We start from the raw sequence: 20,060 nt of genomic DNA, 5'->3' as shown, positions 1-20,060 counted from the left end.
CGACATGTACCGTTACAGGCATTACTTTGTAGTAGGAAGCCTACTGCGGTCAAGTCGAGTCCTTGAGAAACAGGATGCCCCATCGGTTCCACGAATCACATCTGCCATTCACACGCAAATCCTTTGTTGGCCTACTGTGACACTTGACAGCTCGTAGATATGCGCTGTCAGTTGCGTCGGCAGCTAGTTGTTTTTTTTTCGTCGATCTTGATTGGATTAGATGCGATCTGCTGATGGTGCCGAGAAATCGTAGGGATCCTTTGGTGGAATGACGGCAAGGATGGAGTAATGGGTGGGGAAAGTGGGGACGGGTGGTAAAACTGAGGCCGAGGGGCTCGCTGGTGACGGTCAAACACGAACAATAAAATTAGCAAACCTGAACGGGACGCGTAGTTGACGAGGGCGAACTCGAGCAGGGCACCGAACACAAACGTCAGGCAGACGCCGGTCCACACGTCGATGGCTTTGGTGTAGGAAACGGGCGGCAGCGACGCGTTGATGCCGGACGTTTGGGTGGCCATCGTGAGCAGGGTGGTGACGCCGAGCGAAACCCGTGCCGGGACGGCGCCCTGGTCGAGCCAGAACGATACCCACGAGACGATGACCAGCATGCAGCAGGGAATGTAGATCTGGATCAGGTAGTACGAGAACTCGCGCTTGAACAGCAGGTCCACCTTGAGGCAACTGTATTCACCTGCGGGAGAAAAACAAACAGTAGTCAGACAAAACCCGCGTTGACGTTCGTTTGGCTGCTTACCGGTGTTCGTTTTACTGTTGCAGTAATCGGTCAAGAACTTCTCCAGCGTGAACCGGGGCAGGTGTAGGTTCTTCACCACCTGTACGGGATCGCCCTCCTTCCAGAGGAACACCAGATCGGCCGTCGTCCAACCATCTGCGTGAAGAACCCCCGGGTTAGTCGGGTTTGGCTCCAGCCCGCTCCAAACCCAAACCCTTTTCTTTCCTCACTTCCCGCAGGACCCTTCCCCGTCCACAACGCACATACGCACCCTCGCACAGACACGCACACACATACACACGCACGCACGCACACACGCACACACACACAAACCCGTACGCCCACGGTCACTTGCCAGGGGACGTCCCTGCCCCTGCCGCCGCGGTGGCAGTCTACGAATTCCGAACTCCGAGGCGAACTCCGAGGCGAACTCCGGCAAACCGGTAACACGCAGCCGGCAGTGGAAGAGAAAGCCCGCGACAGAGATATACAGTCAGACCGCACTGCCGGTATCCCGGTGGTGGGGGGGAGGAGTGTGAGTGAGTGAGAACGGCAAGTACGCGTCGGTGGGAGGGTGGGGCGGGGGAAGGGGGTTCTCGGGAGGAACATACGTACATGGGGAAAGTAAAGGAGGCGCGTGTGGGCCAAACGTGGTTGGAGTGGTTCTGATCGGTTCGCGGCGGTGGAACGGTACTTACAACTTGCCATACGCAGCGAGCACACCTGACGATCCAGTGGGTACAGCTTGAGATTCATCGGGCAGGCCAACGTGAGTGAAATACGTATGCTATATAGTACCGATCCGTACGGGAAGATACGGATGTAGACGTTCGGCATAATGATGTTATGGAAGTGACCTTCCTTCTCGTTCGAGAAGAACAAGTCAGGCATCCACACACGGTTTGCTTCGGTCAGTGTAAGGTACTTTAAGCGGCCTGCGTGGAAGAAGAGTGAAGGTGACGGTGGTGTAGTGAGTTTGAAAGAGGTTGTTTGTTGTTTTTCAAGAGAATCAGGACGGTTTTCTTAATCGAAAATGATACTGTAAGCAGTGTTCATCGGGAACACTGTCGAGCGAGCGGGTTTCTTGTTCCATGGGCTAACGCTGATACACTCCAGAACGTAACGCCTGTAACGCTAGCGTGAAGTCCTACCAGTCCTTTTTTCTACAGCTCAAAGAAACCATGATACTCTAATAGGACTTCCCTACAGCAAGACATCAATGAGATAACAGAAAACTTTCAGGCCTCCAGATTTCCCTCCCAGAGTCCCTAAGGTATCCTAATTACTCCTCCTAATAAGATTGCCCGTAGAGTTGTGCACGGGGGAAAACCCTGCCCCATTCGAAAGGTGCAGTGTGAAGTTCAGCGAAACAATAAATCATCCCTCCCCCCACGCTTGCCCGTTATGGGTCATTGGGGAGTGATTTGGAAAAATTAAACACACTATAAAATCGAACATTCCATTAGAGACACTAGAAGGCGATGCTCTTCTTGGCCCGAATGGCCCGATGGAAGGTTCCGCTGTCACGCGGTGATCAAGTTTGTTTAGGACATCCTTTGGAAAACTTTTCCATTTGTGTTTTCCATCTCACCAAGGATTTCACCCTCTCCTACCCCGCCCACCCCATTAGGACTTTAGTGGGCGGCGTCGGGGTCGTTAGGATTAGGAAGCATCAATGTTGATCCACTTTTATCACGCACTCCGCGAACCTCCTTATGACGTCCGTTACGTAAAACGGGGTTTGGGCTTTCCAACGGTTTTTTGATAGGCCTCTCAAAACGGGAGTTTTCCCGATGTGGTGCCCTGTAAGAAGCCCTCCCGTCCCCATTAACACCCGCCCAGCCCATATAAGAACATAAAAAGCCTATCGTACGGAGAGTTGGTTGATGGTGGTGGGGTAGGTGGTGTAGAGTAAGTAGAGTTGGTAAAATTATGATTGATATGTAAACTTTACAGCCCTTGTTAGACATACACTGACCGAAGACCGAACGAGCAGTAAGACCGATAGACTCGAGTCGATGATAGATCCGTGTTTCACGACCCCCGTAGACCGAAGCCCAGTCTGCTCCTTTCCGTTGTACCGTTGTTTGCTCTCTGTGCTGTTCGCGCGCTGTCCGTCGACCGAACCGTCCGCCAAATGTTTGTTTTTTTTGTTGTTGTGTGTGTGTTTTAGAGGCTACGCCAGAGTTTTCAGTTTGCAAAACCCATCGCACGGTGGAGGGGAGGTTTTTTTTATTTATTGGGAAAACAGAAGTAAAGATGGAATCCGCGCGCCAAAGACGCGGTTTTATTGGTTTTCTTTGGGTGCCGAAGTCTTTGGGACACCGAAGAGATACCAGGAGGAGGAATGGGAAGGCTCGGGAGTACACTGAGAGTGTTCGCTTACAACCGAAGCGGGTGGTGGGAAGGGGGGACGAAAAATGGATTTCATCCGTTTTCCAAGCCCCCGCTCGATTGGTTTCCTGGGAGTATGATTTGTCCTTCACATTTCGGCGGGGAAGGAATGCTGGGTGGGACGCTTTAAAAAGCCACACCCTTGAGGACGACGATGGAAGCAGGACGAAGAAACAGAAGATGGATAGGCCATCACACTTCCGGTGCCAGGAAACGGACCGGGAGCATGTGTTTACTGTTTGCGCCTCCGTATCTGGGGACTCATTTTATCTACATTATTACGTTTTCTACAATCCCCCGGGGGTGCACAGTGGTTGAATCGAGGGCATTAGTTGGCCGTCCAGACTTTTTAATGCTATATCTGTTTGTATTTTATAAGCATATTTTTGTTTTTTTATCATCATATAATTTTAACAAAAAACAAATCATAATATTTACCTAAAATTGTCATCTACTCGTCAATTTTGTCAACATAAAACAAATTTTTCAAGCTGCTCATACACATACACATTTCCTATTACTCTTTAAAAAAGCATGAATACTATCAAAATTGTCAAAAATCAAACTACAACTGTATGGCTTGAACCACTGTGCTAAGACAGGATGATCAGTTAAGCTCCACCAGCCTCACGTGTGTACGTGTGGCCTTGGAGCGCAATTTTTTGACGAATCGCAACCGAAAAAGCCTACCACGGGCGCGAAATCATGGTTTCTGCCCCCCAGGCGATCAATATTTCGCCAGATTTGGGGGTGATTTCGTACCGATATTTCTTTTATGACGATTGCTCGTTACGGGACTCGGAAGTAATGGGATAAGATGCCGAAGATGTCACCGGCGAGCGCACCGCTCCCCGGGACCGGCCGGTGGGGGGAAACGATGACATAATTTGTTGAACGTCAGCCTCGAACACCCGACCGGAAGCGAACGGCGGGGAAGAAAACCGAGTGGATGGCAAGAATCGTTCGTTTGATTGGCGTGCTCTAAAGTTTGCGCGGGACACGCACCACACTTCCGGTTCCGGGCCAGCCGTCGGCAAGAGGGATAATCGAATTTCGCTAGCAATCACTGCCGTCTTCCTTGCTGTCGTCGTCGTCGTAGTCGCCGGGCGAGGTCGGGATGGTGAGAGAACTGGCCCAAGGGCGCACGGTGGTGGTAATCGATTGGTGGCTCGATGGTTCCGGAGCGTTATGAGCATCATGTGTGCGACGTTTGCGATCGCGATCCCGAACGGGAAGAGATCGAAATTTTTGGTGCGAAGAAGGAAGGCGATGATTGGAATTTGGTTGGCTTCTCACAAACGCACGCCGACGGATGGGAAAAATCATTTTACCTTCACCACGGTGTTAGCGAGATGTAGCTAGCGGAGTGTAACATATCGAGTTGACGATCAGTAGGGCGAAGCAAATGATTTTTTCGAGCTTGCTCGTCAAAGAGAGAGAGAGAGAGAGAGAGTTAGCGCGGGGCCATGTGGGGTTTTGGCCAACATAACACATTAGTAAAAGTGTAGGGGAAAGTGTTCCAACACGGTGCGGAAAAACGCAACCTTCCATAGATTAATCGATTTTTATCGGGAATTGAAATGATAGACCCGAAAACGTGTTTCTATTTGTCTGTGTCTTATACACGGTACGTTTCCAACATAGCACAAACGTTAGTATTTAACATTTAGTTAACGAATCATTTATGATGATATAATGTTGGATTTTAAAATTTTTTATTTGGCTTCAGCCCATTTTGAAATTTTTATGTTTATTGATTGTTTGATTAGTGAACTTTAATTTTCATAGGTTCAACCTTCAAACAAGATTGGATTAAGTTTGTAAGTGTTTTTTAATGAGCTCAGCAGAATTAGGATTTATTAAAAATCAGGTTATTTGTATTGGAACACTTGTCCTCTATCGACCGTAAATATATCGTTTAGAGGCACTTCTGTCAAAAATTAATCATTTCCACCCGCGCTAGCATTATACTGCACAAAAAATTGCATCATTTATCTAATCAACGGAACGGTCCCCCATTTTCCCGACGATCGTTTAGCTACCACCATGGAATAAGTACCTGCTCGTGGATAAGTAAGTAAGTGTGCGAAATAAACGTTAATTTAAAAAGGTAATTACACATTCCACCTTCCCCGGCTTCTACTCACCTCCGATGTCATCAAATTTTAATCGTTCGTCCAGCCACTGTTCTCGGAACGTGAGCTGCACACTGTACTCCTACGGGTTCGTCATAGCGGGTGTGCATATGATAAATTTTCGTTTCATAACGTCCGTTCGTTGGTTTTATGTGTGTTTATTTTTTTATTGTTTTTGTTTTTTCAACGACATTCGTTATGATGTTGGATGGTGACGATGGCGGACCGATGTAGTTGACGGTGGCGACGGCGGCGGCGGCAGCAGCGTTGGAAAACGAAAACAAATATTAGTGACCTCTTGCCAGAGAGTGGCGGGTAGTTTTTGAGTGGTATATATATGTTGACTGAATATTATTACTCTAGATGCTTATAGGTTTTGTTTTTTTTTATAGAAACGAGAGCAATGGTCAGGGAGCAAGAGATGTGAACTTGATGGATTTTACTGTTTGGATCGTTTTGTAATGTTGGTTCATAATTTCTACAGGCCAGCAAATGGACGATAGGGATTTGGAAACGGTTGCCGCAGGGTTACTTAATCGAATTCGAACGAAGTGGGAGTGGTTTGCGAATTGGTTTTTTGTTCTTTCTACTCTTTGGACTATGCTCTTGTTTGGGTATGGGGGGAGGGGGGAAAAGAATAACTCAATCGTGCTACTCGTTAGTCCTGCACACTTCAGGAACGGGGATTGCGGGGAGGAATTGAAGAGAAACAGGATGTTTGCCTAATGATTTCAAACATTTTTTTCCAATCAAACGGGAAGAGTGTGGATATAACCGAGTTTTGAATGCTACTGAAACTACGTTCTATTTTCTTTTATTTTGGTCAAATCGAAACGAACTTTCCCTGGGAAACACTTGGGTGCCCTCGCTGGCTAGGTTTTTGGTTTTGCGCTAGCGAGCTAGACCCTTTTCGCTCAGGGTGCGCGGATGGGTAGCGGTAAACTCCGGGAAAAACAAACAATGGAAATTTATTATGTTACAAAAGATAATTTAAACAGTCCCGGGCGGGGAGGATTATTTTGGGAGAGGTTCATAGAAAGTTTGCTACCGACCGATAGGATGGTCGATGTTGGGAATGGAAAGATTGGAGGCGGGTCGAGAAAAACTTGTGTAACATCGTTGGGTCACACAGGACACCACCGGGGTGGTATGCTGCGATGTTGGCAGTCGGTAAAACGTAACTGTTAGTTTGGAAAGTAGTTCGACAGTCCTAGTGAACGAGAGCGGTTAAGGAAATGGTTTCAAACGTTTTTAAGAGTGTGTTGATAAAAAGATTGAAAAATAAGGAAGAAGAGATAAAGAGAGAGAGAGAGAGACAGAGATCACAAGAGCAGAATGATCAATAAATTTAAAAACTAGAATAGGGAGCTCCAAACAAGAGTAAGAATCGTTAAAGAAGGGAGAAAGGACCAGAAAAGAAGTGATGTATAAAAATTGAAATTAACGGAACCGGAAAATAAAAGTTCTAGCTTCGAACGAGTTACGGTTATGGATGGAAGAATTGGAAGAATGTTAATCGAAAACGGCAATAAATGGAGGAGTAAGTCCTACGTCTAAAAAGGACCGGACGAAGGGGGGGTTGGGAAGCCGACAGACTAAAATTGACTAGGGAACCCAGGAAGGAGTTGGTTGCTCGGTGCCTGCTGGAATGGCGGTCTGCGAGCCACACGAGCACGGTTTGGGGCTGGACATGTGTGAGTGTGTACGTGGGGGGGCTGGGGGTGTTGATAGGAAGGATAAGCAATAAGAAGAGATATGGAAATCATAGCGGATAAAAAACCGTGAACGGAAGGTGGAGAACGTTCTGCACGGCATGGAAGATCGTACAGTCCTTGTCCAAACCGAGCAGAAGGCAGCAAGAAGAAGGTGTAAAGCAAAAACGAAAAACCGAAACTCATCCCAAAACTAAACCGAAGGACAAATGGAACGGTGGAAACACGGGAGCCGGGCAATGGCGATGACCTTGGAAAAGACGTGGCCTCGATTGCTCCCGGGTGGTCGCGTTTCCGTCCGTTCCGTGTGCCTTTCGTGCCAGGGGGGGCGGTTGAGAGAAGGGTGGCCATGCAGTAAGTAACTCGGCAAGCATTATTATCAGCTCTTTTCTTTTTCCTTGTGCCCTTCGGCGTGCTTTTCGTGATGAACAGCGAACCGAGTGGGGGAAAATTTAAATTTTCTTTGAGTTGTGTTTCGATAAATAATGCTCGTTGTATGTCTATCTTTTCTGCGAATCGGAGGGTTTTGTTTCTCGCTGGGAAGAATGGTTAACGTGCAGATGGATGCAACCGAAGGACTAGTGTTTTTCTTATGCACATGCAACATTTTACGGGCGGGAAGGAGTTGAGAGGGAATGGGTTCATGCCATGCCGTTATCATGCACATGCAAAGGTTCGCCATGCCATGCGGGCAGCGTGCTTCGAGACACATGCAGTTCGGGAACGGTAACTAAACAATTAAAATAAATATAGATAAGGTGGAACATAAAAATGTGTCATGCCATGCTGATGCTTTTAGCGAAACACACATGCGACAAACTTTCGTGCATTCCGCAAGCGAAGTGGAGCACGAGCAGGCGGTAGCAGGCAGGAAAGGTGGAGATATAGATCGGCATGCTCGAGAACCATGTCAAATGCACATCGGGCACATGCGGTGCGGGCGGAGGTGATGGCGACATGCAACACTACTACCAACATGCAACACACAGTCATCATGCCACGAACAACGGCTAACAATGCATCATCATCATCATCATCATCATCAACGACTACTTGCTTTTCATGCTTCTCATCATGCGATGCTGCGACGGTGGAAGGTTGCACATGCACTCAGGCATCGCATGCATGAAATGTGTGAGTGTATGTGATGTGTGTGTGCGTGCGTGCGGTCATGCCATGCGGTGAACAGATGGGACATAGATGAGCGATGAGACGGGATGCGCATGCCGCTAAACTTAAGGTTTCAAAGGTCGGGCCACCCACGAGCGTGCATTCGTGTGCGGGTTTGTTTTTGTTTTCTTCTCAGGGGTATTTCACTAGCCGCAGAATCCAAGCAGATGCTCGGGAAGAAGAACTCCTAAAACAGAAGACCAGGAAGTAGATGAAGAAACTGGGAGAACCATCTCGTCCAGCTAGCTCGTCCCGAGCCGTGAGCCCGGAGCTCCGCGGGTCGAGCAGTTTGTCGAGCAGCTAGCGATGGCGGTACGGTGGAGTTCGAGTGGTTTCCCTAGAAAAATAAAGCAACCCTCCTAATGGCACTAAGGCTCGCTACCGGCGTCGCTGGTGGTAGTGTCGTGTTGAAGAAGGAATCAGTAGCAGAGGAAAGAAAAGTAGTAAGTGTTGTGTGCAACTGATAGTAACAGTAGTCGCCGTATTAGTGTTAGTAGAAACGTATCAGTTTTTATAGTGGTAGACGTAGTAGTAGTTCAGTAACAGTTGTAGTAGTGGTGAAAGTATAAGTAAAGAGTCACAATTGACAGTAGTATCACACGAGTTTGTAAACATCTCGTTGTAGTTCATTTTGCTTCAAACACGATCGCTTGGCCACTCTTGCACTTCACTTCGTAATGCTTGAAGATCGACTCGTACACGGTACACTGATGTACATCACTGCATTGTTTATCCAAGTTGCTGAAGATGCGGTCTCATAATCTGACAGCTGTCATTGGCCAGCACACGACGGTTGCACAATGTCAGATGGTTCGTACCATCTGGATAACTACGATGCATAGTGTTTCTCTTACCGAGCACAACTATTAAATGTCACTTTTTTTCTTGTGAAGTTATCTGGAAATAATTCGTCTGAAAGACTTTGTGTACGTAGAGGTACGTTGTTTGTGTGTTCTATCGGCGATAGCTTAACCCACCCAGGATGAGCATTGTTAAGTAGTTCTACACACTCACACACAATCACACACACACATGAAAGACGCGTGCATACTGTCTTTCACACATTCAGATGAAATGAACGAAAACGAAAAGGAAACTAACGGAACAAAAATATGCCTTAAATTGAATACTAGAAAAGTCGAATGAACGCTTGCAGGGCCGCACGCGATCAGTTCGCTTCCATGACAGCCATTGTGCCCAAATGCCTTCAAGTGTAAATTTTCTCTCTCTTTTTGTTGTTGGACTTATCGTGCTGGTGGACACACAACACAACAGTTCCCCACGAACGGTGTCAGGTGCAGATGTGGTTGTCGGAGGCGTGCTAACTTCGTGTGAGCAATAGATGGGGTGACGCTGGCTTCGCAACCGTTTGCGCAAAAATGGCCAGTAAAATAGGAAAGTTTTTTGTTTCCGTTTGTGTGTGTGTGTTCTCTCTGAACTGGAACTCGCTTGTCGAAGGTGTTTTGATCGTGAACGTACAACATCGAGCAGTTGCAGAGTGCAGCGCGTGGTAAAATTAAGATGATGGAGCAGACGGTGCGCACCGGTTGTTTGAAGGTATCTTTTTTGCAGTCGTATGTGGGTCGACGGTGAAAACGCTTTTCCAATGTACAGACGCCATGACAGGTGGGTGGGAAGGGGATGCAAGTGATTGTTCAAGAAGGATTTATGATAATAATGTCAAACTATTGTATGATAAGCGTTTCATAAAACAAATTTTAAGAAATAACAAAATAAAAGATTCATTAAAATGATTTAAATTAAAATTATAAATCATTTATGATTTTATAACATCAAACGAAATTTTCAATAATGTCCCTGTCTTACTTTCTAATAAGTCTCAACATCTGCACTGTAACGACTGTTGTTGATCACGCCAATCTTGATGATTCCAATGCCAGGAGATTTTTATTGTACTTTTTGTACAAGATTGTACAAGATTGTACTTTGATATTCTTTTTCTTGATGGATTATTATAAACTATTGAAAAGTAATAATTGATTTTTTGTTGTTCGATTCAACTTGCTGTGATTGATTATTTTTCATTATTTAAACAAAGCCACGCTTTCAATGGAGATTTTTTCCAAAAATGAAAACCAATGGTGATACTACAACCTGTTTCACTGTTTTACCCTTGTGAAACAATCAACGCCGGGGGAAAAACCGAGTACAACATTTGTCTTAGGGCACTCTTTAACATCCCTGATGATGATAACGATTACGCCGACGTCGGCCGGAGATGCAGACACCATAATTTATGTGTCTCCATTTAGGCCAACTACTTGCACAGTGGTCAGACTCCTCAAGTAGGAGCTGTCGGGCGGTGGTCGGCAGGCAAAAAGAAATCAAAACACAAGGTGCCCATGCACCGGAAGCACCATAACCCGGTTGGTCCTGGAGGGGAGGGATTTATTTGCATTCGCTTGCTGTTTTCTTGTGTGTTTTCTCATTCCGCCGCGACAGGCGCGAAACACTGCACAGTTGCTGCATAATTCAACACGGACAAGCTTGAACGCAGGCACTGAAGCTTGCTATCGGAGGCAGCCGGAAGCTGCATCAGGCATCTTTCTTTTGCCATACTTTATTTTCCCATCCGATGCTGATGCAGCTGGCCATGGGTTTGGTTCGGACGAAGGAAGCTGGTAAGCAACACGAGCGAGCAGCGTTCGTTGGAATATTTTATGGTAATGTATGCGTAGAAATTGCAAGATAAAAAACAAACAAACTACCATCTTAATGTTTACAGAACTCAGCAATCGTGGCAACGATGGTAACGGGTGGTTTTTCCAGGCTTCGCTCGTTCATTCTGACCACATTGCCAACCAGGAGTCCAGGTAGAATTGTATTACTGGCTTACCGAAACATAGGATGAAACATGGTTCGCCTCCATTTATGCGGTGGTTTACCGATTGAAATTATCGGATTGGTTTTATCTATAAAATCAATATTTGCCTCACGGAAGCCGCCCTTTGAGTAGCGTGCCGAGCGAGTAGGGAAGAGCATCATTCTACAAAATGCAATCGAACTGAATCGCAATCGTAAAGTGGAGTATCAATAAAATAACGAACCAAAGTCTTGTTTTAGCTGCAGCTTGTTCCGGCATCGTTCTGGTGGAGCAAGAGATATGATCCTCTCAAATGTGCATTTTATATTTAAACCAAACATAGGAGAGAGAGTGAGAGATGGCGTGGTAAAGAAAGAGTAAGAAATAAGAACAGAGGGCAAGAAAGATGCAGGAAGGCAGCGTTGCCGGGACGGGTTTAAAGTTAATTGGAAAAGTTTTTCGGGTACGTTCGTACGCTCGTAGCGGACACTTGGTCCGCGGCTTCCGAACCAGCCTTCGACCAATCGAGCCGGCCAGCGGTGACTCGGTCCGCTTGCCCCGAAAACTCCAAAACGGAAGGCACGGCTAGCCACCCAAAGGTAGGCTGACTTATGGCAGCCGATAACCGTAAAATGCACTTTACTATGGAACTTTCCGGGGCCAATAAATGTGAACGGACGGCCCGCCGCCTCTCGAGCCCGTCCGGAGGCCACACCCGGTTTCTGGCGCTGGCAGCATCCGTCGCTTTACTGGCATGAGTTGTAGGAAAAGTTCCACCGTCATGGCCCGTGCGGTCGGTGCAAATTTAATAGCTTATTAATTTTACGGCACAGAGCTTAAGTCAGTTGAATGGGCTTGGGTGTGCTGCTGTGTGAGATAATTCAGCTGAAAGCATTGGCACCACTGGCCGGTAGGACGTAATGGTGGCTGTCTGTGTGTCTGTGATGTTGTTTTTCAAGAACATTTCCATCGCTTTGGCAATGGATGTTCAGGGAAGTTGGCGCGGACACGAGGCTGTGAGTTGTTTAAAATTTCATCTTTTCAACCTCGATTACCTTCAGGGTACCGCTTGCAGCGTGATGATGATGTTTTCATACATTTTATTCGCCGATAAAACCTTTTGTTTCAAGCAAGTTACACAAATTGTACGGTTAATGGAGGCGCCCGGTGTTTTGTAGATCAATCACCAATAAAGCTCAACATTAGCTTTGATTCGCCCTTGCTGGAATTTTTACGCAGGCTGTCTTTGTTTGCTTCAGCTCTCTGTCTGCAATAATAATCAGCTCTTGCCGACCCGCTGGTTTTCCGTTTTCAGCAAAACTATTTTCCTCGCAATGGAGACGCCCGGTGTTTTGTAAATGGGCTAAGAATGTGAACGTAACGTCCTACACACGACCGTCGAACGGTATTGTCTTAATGAAATGTAAATCCTCATCCATTTGCTGTGAAGGGTTTCATCCTTTAACACCACCGTGGTGTGTGTGTGTGTGTGCTTTTTTTTTCCTGTGTGTCTTTGTTCGCCGCACGAGATCGCACGAGGTCATCCTCTAACAGCGAAGGTCAGGAGAAATCATCGTTTCGGGTGAGCTAATGATGGCATTCGTAGGCGGAAGCGTCCAACAGCAGTGCTTGACAATCGTGTCAAGTGGCCGGAGTTGGTAGCGCACCGGTTTCGTATGAGTGCTCGAAACTCTCACCGACACACACACGCACACCAACGTACACTGTGCCTTCATTTCGTCTGCCAGACGACGTAGTTGATCCCTATGACGATGACGAGGATGAGGGAAACCCTGGTAGGCGGCGCGTTCACTGGAAAAGTGGGGAGTACTGTATGCGTGCCATGTGCGACGCCACAGGATGGCGGTTGATGAAGCTGATGGGAATGCTTTTGAATTACTTTGCCTTCGCGAGGCGGGTTTTCGTGCGGGGGCAGGGAAAAACCGTCGCCACACAGTCGGTCTACGGCATAGACAAAAATGGAAATGTGCTCATCAAATCACAACCTTGGATTTGATTAGCATTATTTCGTCCATTCCGAGCGCGTTGGACGGTGGCAGTGTCACCGTTGGTGCCCCGAGGCCATTTCGCTCCATGCTGCTGTTCCAATTTGACGCCTGAGTTTGACGATAGTTAATTGTGCTCGCAATTTTGCATACGAAATGCTTTCTACCTGCCGCACGTTTTGATTCGATTACTCTGCAGATAAAATATCGCAAACAGCACGAGTATTTAATTTCGACCCATCTGCTGGTAACGTTTGTGTGTGATTGCGTGAGGTGAACATTTTCAGGGCCATTTAATAAATGGAAAGTGCACATTTTCACTTTATGAAATTATGTAAAAATATAATGCAACAATGCTAATTCTATCCAACTAATAAATAAAACAAAGAGTATTCAAACAAAAATGTTAAACGCAAAAATGTTACGAATCATAAAATACTTACTCAGTAGAGTGTGGGAGCGAAAAGGATAGAGATAGACATCCCAATATGGGACGGAGAAAGTATGTTCGTGTGTGTGTGAGATAGCGAGGGAGAGACAGAGAGAGAGATAAGAGAACACTAGAGTGTACACACGAGGGTGACATGGAGAGGCAATGGAAACACGTTGAAACGAAACAGCACGGCAAGAACGAATTTACATACGTACATCAATCGAATACTGCAATGAACTGTGATTATTTGCGCAATCAGAGCGATGACGATCGTAACTCAGACGAAGGCGACGACGAAGACGACGAAGACGTGGACGACGACAAACGGTTAGAATAAATGCTTTAAAACGACTGATCACGCGTTGTACGTAATACACATGGGATTATAGTTAGACGATATAGATAAATATACATAAATGGAATTACTTTAACTGTGTGTTATACTCAATAGTGAACGAGAATGTTCGTGTAGGCGGGCGGGTACCAAATGGATCTGTATATGAAGCGTAAAATAAGTGGAAATGGTGGGTTCACTAACGACAGCAAATTGCGGGGAAACGGTTGGATATATGATGTATGAATGGGCCGGGAGAAAACGGAAATAAAATAAAAACACAAAAAGGTAAAATTAGAAATATCAGTACATACAAGCTAGATATGTATTAAAATGAGGTGAGTAATGTGTTGCAAACATAACCATTAAACGGATTGTTAAGAATCATCAACGGCTTAAATTGTAGATAAATTAAAAGGCAATTAAAAAAGATGTACGAAAGCATGTAACAAAAAGGCAGATAAAGTAAAGATGTTAAAACAAGTAAAATGAAGTTCAAACAAATGGTAGGACTCGTTTCCGGCACATTTGCTCCAAAATAAGTCTAGCTTTTGGTGCATTGCAGTGTGTTATGCTGAAGTGTTTTCTTATTAACGGGTGTTTCGTTTTCACGGGGAGAGAGCGTAGAACCGACTGGGTGCTTTTCAACATGTCATCACGATGCTGTTGGTTTGTCGCACGGTTCCGCATGTATGCGTTCGGGCCGGTTTGTGGAAGCACGAAGCGCGGTATCGTACAACAAATAGTGGTCTAGCAAGTATGAAGGTAAAGTCGGTTGGTGGCAAGAAATTTATACACAAACTCTGAACGAAGCAAATTGTGAGCAAAGCACGGTCTAATTCGATCTGCTGTCTTGAGTGTCGTGTGTTGTTACAACCGTGTGTTCACCACGGTGTTGGATAAAGTTGATCGAGAGAGAAAATTAGTCTTTGAAGTGTGTTTGGTGAGCTGTTTTAAAAAAGGGTCCACCTTTGGTTCTAATGACTTCTGAAAGCTCGGAAAACACCGTAGGTCACAAATTCGATTGAAATTATACGGTGCTGCGTAGTTCGATGTTTAAAGTATTTGTAATTGTAGCAGTATTTCGATGTTGAATGGTAATAAACTTGTTCGGAATTATTGTGTCGGAAGGCTTAACTTTCACCGTTTCCGTGTATCATTTGAATGAGTAAAGTACACACACTTTTACACACTTGTTCAACATTTTCAAACATCATTGACGTTTAACGGTACTTATTAGAAACAAAACAATACGTCAACTAACAAAAGAGCATATTAAATGGGCATTAACGAAGGTAAATAAACATAACCAATCGGCTGGAGCTCTAGCAAAGTCAGTATGGCTATGTTGTGGTAGAGAAACGAAATGACACAAGGAAATGATTTGTCGATTGAGGGAAAACTAGGAAGTATGAACATGGAAAACTGTTACCAGGGTACGTCAGTGTAAGAGCGGGAGGGGAAATGTAGATGAAACCGGTTGGATGCAGTTGGGGAATCTGTTTCGCATGATAGATCTGTAATTATTTTGATGTTCGTTTTGAAAACTCAACTTTGCGCTAGCATAACTCTATTAGGTTCATCGGACGAAGAGTGTTTTAGAAACAGAGAGAGGGAGAGAGAGAGAAATTCGGATTCTTTTGGTAACACCGTAAATGGGGGGAAAACGGAACAACGGCAGAGACAATGATCTGTAAGGCAGATGTGGAACGCAGCTCCAAATTCGTCCCTATTTGTACAGCTGGAGCTGACGTCCCGAGCGCGCGCATGGTAAACGATCGGCTTGCGGTGGTAGTTGGTAAACACAATTACTTCCGTTGTCCTGGGTGGCGATCGTAAGTGGGTTTTGGGAACATGAACGAGACATACTGTACAGTGGCTTGGGACAAGGTTTAACTTTAACGACACCCCCCAGAGGACAGTAACAAAAGCACACTAACTCACCATTTTGTAATCGTCGATTTTCGAGATCGATCTTAGGAACATGTTGACGAACACTTGTGTGGCCTTATCGTCTACGGGATCGGACAGAGTTTTGGTTTTGGTTTGTTTTCATTTCATTTTGGTTCCGACAGGGTGTTTCGGGTAATACCAGTGGCGGGGTACAGTTTCGGGACAGATTTTGCGTACGTTATGGATGGATTGTTGAGTTGTGGTGACCGATCGGGTGGGTTTTTCGATTCAGAGTGTTTGTGGCATCGATCGTTTCGGGCGACGGTGTTTGGTTTTTGGCGATGTTGGGTTCGGGGACGGGGGACCACAACGGGCGGTACGATTGGGCGCGAGTCAATCGTTCGCGAGCGGTTCGTTCACGTGTTTCACGATGATTCATTCGCACACCGATCGTTTCACGTGGGTTTACCCGGGTTTGTATTTGGTTTTCGTTTGGTGTGATCGAATGGGAAAAGCGGAATGCAAACGGTACGAGGTGGTAAAAAAAGAGAGAAAATTAATTAGCACTGCATGTCGATTGATTGGTACAGATGTAGATAGTGGGCTGGATGGTTTAGCTTTGAAATACACTTACTAACTAATATCGAGTAAGAGAAAGAAAGGAATAATAACGACGTAATTTTCTTGACCATCGTCGAACGAAAGTAGTGATAAAACTCAACCAAAACAATCTGCAAATGTATGCCGGGATGCATCGAAACTAGAATACGAGTTAAAGCGATAGAGCGATCCAAACCACCTTGATTGCACCAACCGTGGTGCCCCATATCTGCACAACAACCGAACACGTTTGCTACTGCTTTGGCTGCTGCTGCATTGTTTCTACGTTTATGATTCTTTCGAATCTCGAAGGAACAGTGTTCCGGTGTTCTAGAAATAGGGCAGACACTCGTTTAGCAGCGTTTCAAGTGCTCTAGCTCTGTAACTACATAATGTATGGTGAGATGAAGAAGAGGATAGCAGGCAAGTACGCATGGTCCTAGGGTGTTGGCCAATCTACTGTACCCCGATCGGATGCCCGTCTTCCCACAGCTTAATGTTCGAAGAAACATCGACACGTTCGTTTAGCCCAAACGCCAGGTTTATCCGATATTTCCGATCTTCACTACTTCAGCAACAAAATCGTTCCACTATGTTATTGTATTTTTTGTTTGTATTGCACACCAAAACTCAATCTAGTACATGTGCACCCTCCCAGAAACTATTACGACCAAGTAAAGCGCTAAAACTATGCTGAAGAATAGAAAGGTATTGATTTGAAGGCACACATTTGAATAGGTAAGCAGAAGAATGCATCGGGAAGAGTATGATTGTCGCATGGACAACCTACAGCGTAGGATTGTTCATTTACTTCACGCTACAGATGGTAGTAGAGTTATCAAACATGTAGAAATTTAGAAATTTGTTCTAGTTTTACAAAATTTAAATATTCAACCATGGAAAAATTTCAGCTCAGTGGTGCCACAACAGCTAGTAGTAAGTAGTTGCAAATAAACACAAAGGCAAAAGTAAGTGAGAAAGAGTTATAAGGATGAAAAGATGGAAGAATGCAAATTAGCTTAAAGATTGAGAAGAGCAAAATACAAGCCGGATCCAAATCATAAATGTGAAACGGAACTGATGTTTAGAGTAAATGAGGCATTCGATGTAGAAAGAGACAGCAGCAAATATATTGACATTCAGTGAACTAAGCAAGTGTTTTACTCTCTTTGTTTTAAAATTACTTCGGAATTGATCTTTTTTTAATTTCTTCGTGTTTTCAAATGGCGAAACAAATCTCATGCTAGAGAACTACGTTCGATGTTCGCCATTGTCATTCCATAGAGTGAGAAAATACAACAGTTTAGCAAAGTGAGTTAACTGCGATTGGTTTTGTATTGAGTTGACGGCTATTTTTGTTTTAGTAGCACACAGTTGAAGTGTTGTTTGAGAAAATGCGTTAGCATTAGTGGAAAATCATTTTCACTGGCATTGATATTATTTTTACATACTTTTTGGTCATTTTCAGTAGGGTGTAGAAAGACAATCGTCATTTTATAAACTCCAAAACCATTGAAATGATGTTAATAATTAAGAAAAATTTATGTCAAATTGATAAAAGTGTTATAACCCACAAGTATGACAACAGATTAAAGACAGAAGAATGAATCTACACCGACGATGACTGTATACATTCAAGAGCTGTTAAGGATGGTAGTTAAAATGGTAGGAAATGTATAATCTACAACATCTAAAGACACTTTGAAAGTTCGTCGATGAAGAGGATCTAAAGTATGACTGACTGAAGATGATAATTATTACACGAAAGGAAATGTCCAGAATCTATTGCTATACACAACACATATAAACAACGATCGTTTCACGCGTGTCTACCTTTCTACTGGCAAGTGAGTAGTTAGAGCATGTTACAAGAAATGTTTTGTTCGTCACTGTGGGTATGTGTACATTTTTGTGTGTGTGATATGTGTTTGTGTCGTCTTGACTGTGAAGTGGGTCGAGATAATCAGCTTAGCTTGATTTAATTCTGTTTAATTCGAGTATTGGCGTTAAAAAAAGTGCCTTGGATACGATATCGAACAATAATGATGATACATTTCGAGTTTCGATTTAGGAAATAAACTGCAGCTGTATTTTTTCGGTTGAAATGCCAAATACGGAATACGAAAGATAATAGATACGAAAGATAATATATATTTAGTCATCAACATAATAGTATACCATAACGACAAACACATTCACAATCGAGTCATATGGTATAGAAAAAGAGGAAGAGTGAAACGTTAATCACCACCAATTGAACTGAACAGCACAGATACATGGGAAAAATCATCAAAACGTGAGAAAGTAACACAAAAAATACAGACACAGTCTATAGTAGATGAGCACAAGGTATACAGTGGTAGAAGAATGAAGTAATGCGAGTACAGAACACCAACAATACACACCTTGGATCAACCAAAACCAAATCACGAATCCTTGGGTAAAGCAAAGTTAACTTAAAGCTGCCAAGAACCGAAAGAAATCCAAACCTAAGACGGGAATATATTAACAAGGTTGAAAACAAAAAGGGACAAAACAAACAGTGTAACAGTTTGAAAGTCAATGTGACTGCTACGCAAGAACTGTTCTGCGATGAACGTACGAACGAACTAAAAGTGGATAATAACTACAGGGCAATTGTCAAAGGTAGTGAATCTGTAGTGTTAAAGGGTTGGTTAGGTTAGATAGAGTAAAAGGAAAAGTTAGCATATATCCAGCACAGTCGTGTTTTGCTTTCCAAGCAGCGAAAAATATATGAACCGAAATGCGGCTCGTCAAGCAAGATCATTCCGAGAGGAAAGCCAACGATTAGTTCACTGAATGTTCCTCACATGTTTGTGCGCTTGTGAGTGCAATGTGAACTGTGAGTTCCGGGAGAGTTATTTTTTACTCATTTTCAAAAGCTGCAGAGAAGCTGTTAGATATGTGAGAAGTAATTATAATTAACTATAATTATTAGATCAGTGTTTTATAATATAATGAAAACCCAAATGAAAGCTTACGGATAGAGCAAAACATAATTTATTAATAAAGCAACACACGATAAAGCCTGGCAAAAGTACACAGGAATGATTTAAAGTTAATCAAAATAGTGAAAATAATATCGTACAAATGCAGCAATTCGACAGTAAAATTAATTTACTACAAAAATAGTACTGTAAGAAAGTCGTAAGAAAAGCAAGTAATAAGATAGAAAGAGGGACGATTTACATGTTGCGTCATAGCCGATGCGTGAATCATTCTGTTTTTTTTTCTTTTCAGCTAGAGCTAATCGTTGACTTGGTAAGTAACAGGCCTTAAAGTAATATTTGAAAAATCATTGCATTCTGCACGAATTTTGTCGCATTATCCTTGGACCACTATTGTGCCTTTCTTTTTTAGTTTGCACCTTTCAAACCAGCCGGAGTACAGTGTACAACAGTAGAAAAAGAATGCGGACAAGTCACACTCGTTCGGAACGGTCGAGTTAGAGGATGACGGAGTAGGCATTAGTTGTTCATATATTTCTAACCATTCGTTCGTGCTAGGAACAAAAAACAAAGGGGATGAGTATCTCCGAAACACACCGAAGAGATGTACCGATTTTATAAAAATAAAACAAAACTGTGTACCGTGAAAATGACCAAAACAACCAAACCAAACAAAAGGTTCCAAACTATGGCTCATATAAAAATAAGTAAAACAATATACACAGGCCGTTTAACATTAGTTTTACTAACAAACAAGAAAGTTGTGGGAAGGAGAAGTCAATTAATCACACCGAGCATTGAGCTGCCATTAGAATAGGCCACTCGGTGGAGGTAGACGATCCACGGGGGAAAGG

The 20,060-nt window shown here is 44.2% G+C and overlaps 1 protein-coding gene across 12 annotated transcripts in view; it reads right to left on the bottom strand.

Moving 5' to 3' along the window:
• Positions 1-20,060, bottom strand: part of LOC131289973 (glutamate-gated chloride channel) — a 39,812-nt gene that overhangs the window by 4,322 nt on the left and 15,430 nt on the right. For 8 of the 12 annotated variants that reach the window (XM_058319334.1, XM_058319338.1, XM_058319341.1 and 5 more), the window contains exons 4-7: positions 5,278-5,347; positions 1,435-1,671; positions 758-892; positions 377-694 (exon numbers count right to left, since the gene is read on the bottom strand). In XM_058319334.1, coding sequence (XP_058175317.1) covers positions 377-694; positions 758-892; positions 1,435-1,671; positions 5,278-5,347 — 760 coding nt within the window. Of the gene's footprint in view, positions 1-373; positions 695-757; positions 893-1,434; positions 1,672-5,277; positions 5,348-15,688; positions 15,760-20,060 lie in introns of all 12 variants that reach the window. The other 4 variants (XM_058319331.1, XM_058319333.1, XM_058319339.1 and 1 more) reach the window with 2 other exon arrangements.

This window comes from Anopheles ziemanni, chromosome 3 (assembly GCF_943734765.1).
Source record: "Anopheles ziemanni chromosome 3, idAnoZiCoDA_A2_x.2, whole genome shotgun sequence".
NCBI lineage: Eukaryota > Metazoa > Arthropoda > Insecta > Diptera > Culicidae > Anopheles > Anopheles ziemanni.
Note: the sequence above shows the minus strand (reverse complement) of the source record. Positions and strands in the feature narration are given on the sequence as shown.